At 44.2% G+C, this 2,972-nt stretch overlaps 1 protein-coding gene across 1 annotated transcript; it reads right to left on the bottom strand.

The window, feature by feature from the left end:
* Window positions 1-36: 36 nt before the first annotated feature.
* On the bottom strand, window positions 37-2,966 carry LOC111652205 (ubiquitin conjugation factor E4 A-like; the record flags this gene model as incomplete). The annotated part of the gene is made up of 8 exons (XM_023402411.1): window positions 37-169; window positions 558-865; window positions 1,058-1,184; window positions 1,360-1,693; window positions 1,803-1,994; window positions 2,216-2,418; window positions 2,558-2,717; window positions 2,874-2,966. Coding segments are annotated over 8 exons (1,550 nt in total), but the record flags the coding sequence as incomplete, so codon positions are not given.
* Between the last annotated feature and the right edge of the window lie 6 nt (window positions 2,967-2,972).

The raw sequence follows: 2,972 nt of genomic DNA, 5'->3' as shown, positions 1-2,972 counted from the left end.
ACAGACATGATTTTATTACATTATTGAGAAACATACCTTTCTACATTACCCATGAAGACAGTGATGAAGTGAAGAATCTGCTCCAGACTTTCTGCTGAAGTCTCCAAAACATCGTCTGCAAACCGCCGCAGAAAGATGAAAAAATCCCCCAAGTTTTCTGCAAAAAACTCTAACAAACACAGAAAGGCGCACTTTAGCCAGGACTATCATGTGAAGGAATGTTCCATAGCAGCTGTAATTTCAAAAACATTTTGTAGTAGAGGCTGTGTATAACTCAACATTAGAGACATAAATATCAGGTCCAAAATTATTCAAACTGAAATTTTTCACTTGACTTGAGCCCAAAGCCTGTGACCTTTACATTATAAACTCAAACCTTATCAATTTAGGAGGTAATAAAGACAAAAAAATTTTATAAACCTGCCCCAATTCAAGATGGAGAAAATTAAGAGAAATTACAGACTCTTCTCACCCCTGTGGGTCAGTCTGACAATCAGAGCTAAAGTTGGGTGTTTCTGTTCCACTGTATTTGTAATGTAGTGAAAGATCAGACCTACCTGGTACAAAGCACAGCATACTATTTTGCAGGGAAGGCAGGGGAAAACTGAGTGCTACATGTTCAGGCCCCTGGTTTCCAACACCAAGTTGAACCAGCAGAGCAGCGGTGGAAGCTTGGAGGTTAAGGCAGCATTGCAGCATGGCAGGCTGCATTGTGGCAGCTTTGGTTGACAAATAAATAATCATCAGACGCTCAAACTGCTCCCGGAGCTGGTCTGACATCGGGTTCCCAGTTCGCTGGGCCTCCTGCCACGTCACCTGGAGCCGATGGAGGGACTGGTTCATCTTCACCATCTGCTCATGGAGTCTGCACACAGGTGTATGGACACAAACAGAACAAGATAACATAAGTTAATGCTGACATATGGTGTAAACATGAGAGAAAATACAGTATGCTATGTTGCTGAGAGATCCGCGGCACTGTGAGGTCTTTAGTGCAGCTAAGTCTGTGTATGCTTTTTAACTGCACAGTGGAAGGTGCTTGTTTGAAGGCATGTACCTGTGGAAGCCGAGATGCAGGGTGAGTTGTGTGAGGATGAGGTTTTCAGTCAGAAGGCTGTAGGACTGTGCAGACTCCACCGGCTGCTGAGGGGGCATAGGGATCAGACAGGTTTCCTTGTCGAGACCTGGAATTAGTGAAAGAAGATCTTTAGTCAAACTTGGAAAATCCTTCTCCTCTTAAAAAAGTGGTGTAAAGTGCTGCTATAAACAAAACAAATACCAGAGCTGCTGTATTAAAATTGATATATTTAAACTGATAAAAGGGAAGTGTTATTGACACTCGTTTTCACATATATTAACCTCTTGCATGCACATTGCGATTGCGTCTCTCCTCTTCACTCAGCTCTTTGAGGGCGCAGTAGGTGGGGTTGAAGGTGAGCAGTTTGGGTGAACGAGGCCTGCAGAAGGGCTGGCACAGCTTCAACAGAGCTGCACCCAAGTTTAAAAAGAATGCATCTGAAGCATACATCTGGAAGGAGATCTCTGGCATCTGATTGGCCCATATCTTGGCTCGGCCAGCGTTAGCCTGCAGACAGCTGCCCAGCCACGAGAGCAGCAGGTGCCGTGTCTCACCAGATCGCTGAAGCAAGTTTTTCAAGATCTGGTGCAACTTGTCGTGAAACTGTCCCATGAACTGTAACACAAGGGGAGTAACGGTCATCAGCCCTGATGCATTTGTAGCTTGAAAACCATGTAAAACAGTTTAAGATTATAATACAACCAACTAAAAATAATCTGTTTACCTGGTGGATGTTGGCCTCCTGGACCTTTGTCTCTTGGGCGCTGGAGCGGGAGGGGTTCAGGAAGTAGCCATGTCCCTCCACTACACCTGGGGTTTTTAACAAGCAGGAGATGCTCAACACTGCCCCCAATAGGCTCTTCTGGTACTGCAAACCATTAGCTGGGTCTTTGGGCTGAATGTGTTCCACCAATACCTGGGAAAACCGAAATAAATAAGAAGAACTGTTGGAAGGATTTGAAAAGATGGGGTCATGAAATAACAAACATGGAAGGTATGTAACGTTGAAATGTTTTGGGATCACTGTCTATTGTTGTATATTATTTGATTAGTAGTGAGCGGGGAAATTATCTGTTGGTGTCAGAGGGTACATTATAATAACATTTGCAGATATACTGTCTCTGTGTGTCTCCTGACCTTGGCAATATCTTTGTGGTGGCTGAAATAGAGGAGAACATCTAAGTAGGAGTAGAGGAGAGGCTGGCAGAGGTCCAAGTCTTTGATGCGTCCCTGGAAGATATCAAACACTGGTACTATCACCTCCTCGAAGGTACGCACCTCCTGGTCAGAGAGCAGGCCAGCAACGACCTCCTCCACAAACTCAACCACCTCCTCTGGCTCTGAAACACAGCGACTTTGTAAGTAGAGGAGACTAAAGGGAATACTTTACTGAGAATATGCAAAGACAAAAGTAAAAGTTAAAGGAAGAGAAAAAAGGGAACACAGGAAAGGAAAACATCAAGCCTATACTGAACCTACGTGCTCCACTGAAACCCTCCAGCAGCAGGTCCAGAAGCTGTTCATAGACATTCTGGCTGATATAGATCTCTGGGGTGAGCAGAACTGTCCGTGTGTTTGATACCGTCAGATTCTTACAGCGAACAGCAAAGGGCAGTAACTTCTCTGGTACCTTCGTCACCTGGTGCACGAGTAATCAACAAAGTCACTGAATTATGAAAGAGAGTGGGTTATTTTTACGTTCCAATTACCAAGAATAGTCTATTAACAACTAGAAATCTCTGAAAATAGTTGCATTTAAGTACTGCAATTACAGTAATGTAGGCAAGTCTCGCACCTCTTCTTTGGCTCTCTGGTAACAAGCAAAAAGGTAAGGGATGGCACATTTCTCTCCAGCATCACGGTCTGCAGACAGGTTTACAGCGCTGCATGATGT

The sequence above is a fragment of the Seriola lalandi genome, unplaced genomic scaffold (assembly GCF_002814215.2).
Source record: "Seriola lalandi dorsalis isolate HSWRI2012SDOR001 ecotype SW California unplaced genomic scaffold, Sedor1 jcf7180001973497, whole genome shotgun sequence".
Taxonomy (NCBI): domain Eukaryota; kingdom Metazoa; phylum Chordata; class Actinopteri; order Carangiformes; family Carangidae; genus Seriola; species Seriola lalandi.
The sequence above is the reverse complement of the archived record's forward strand: the minus strand, read 5'-3'. Positions and strand labels throughout refer to the sequence as shown.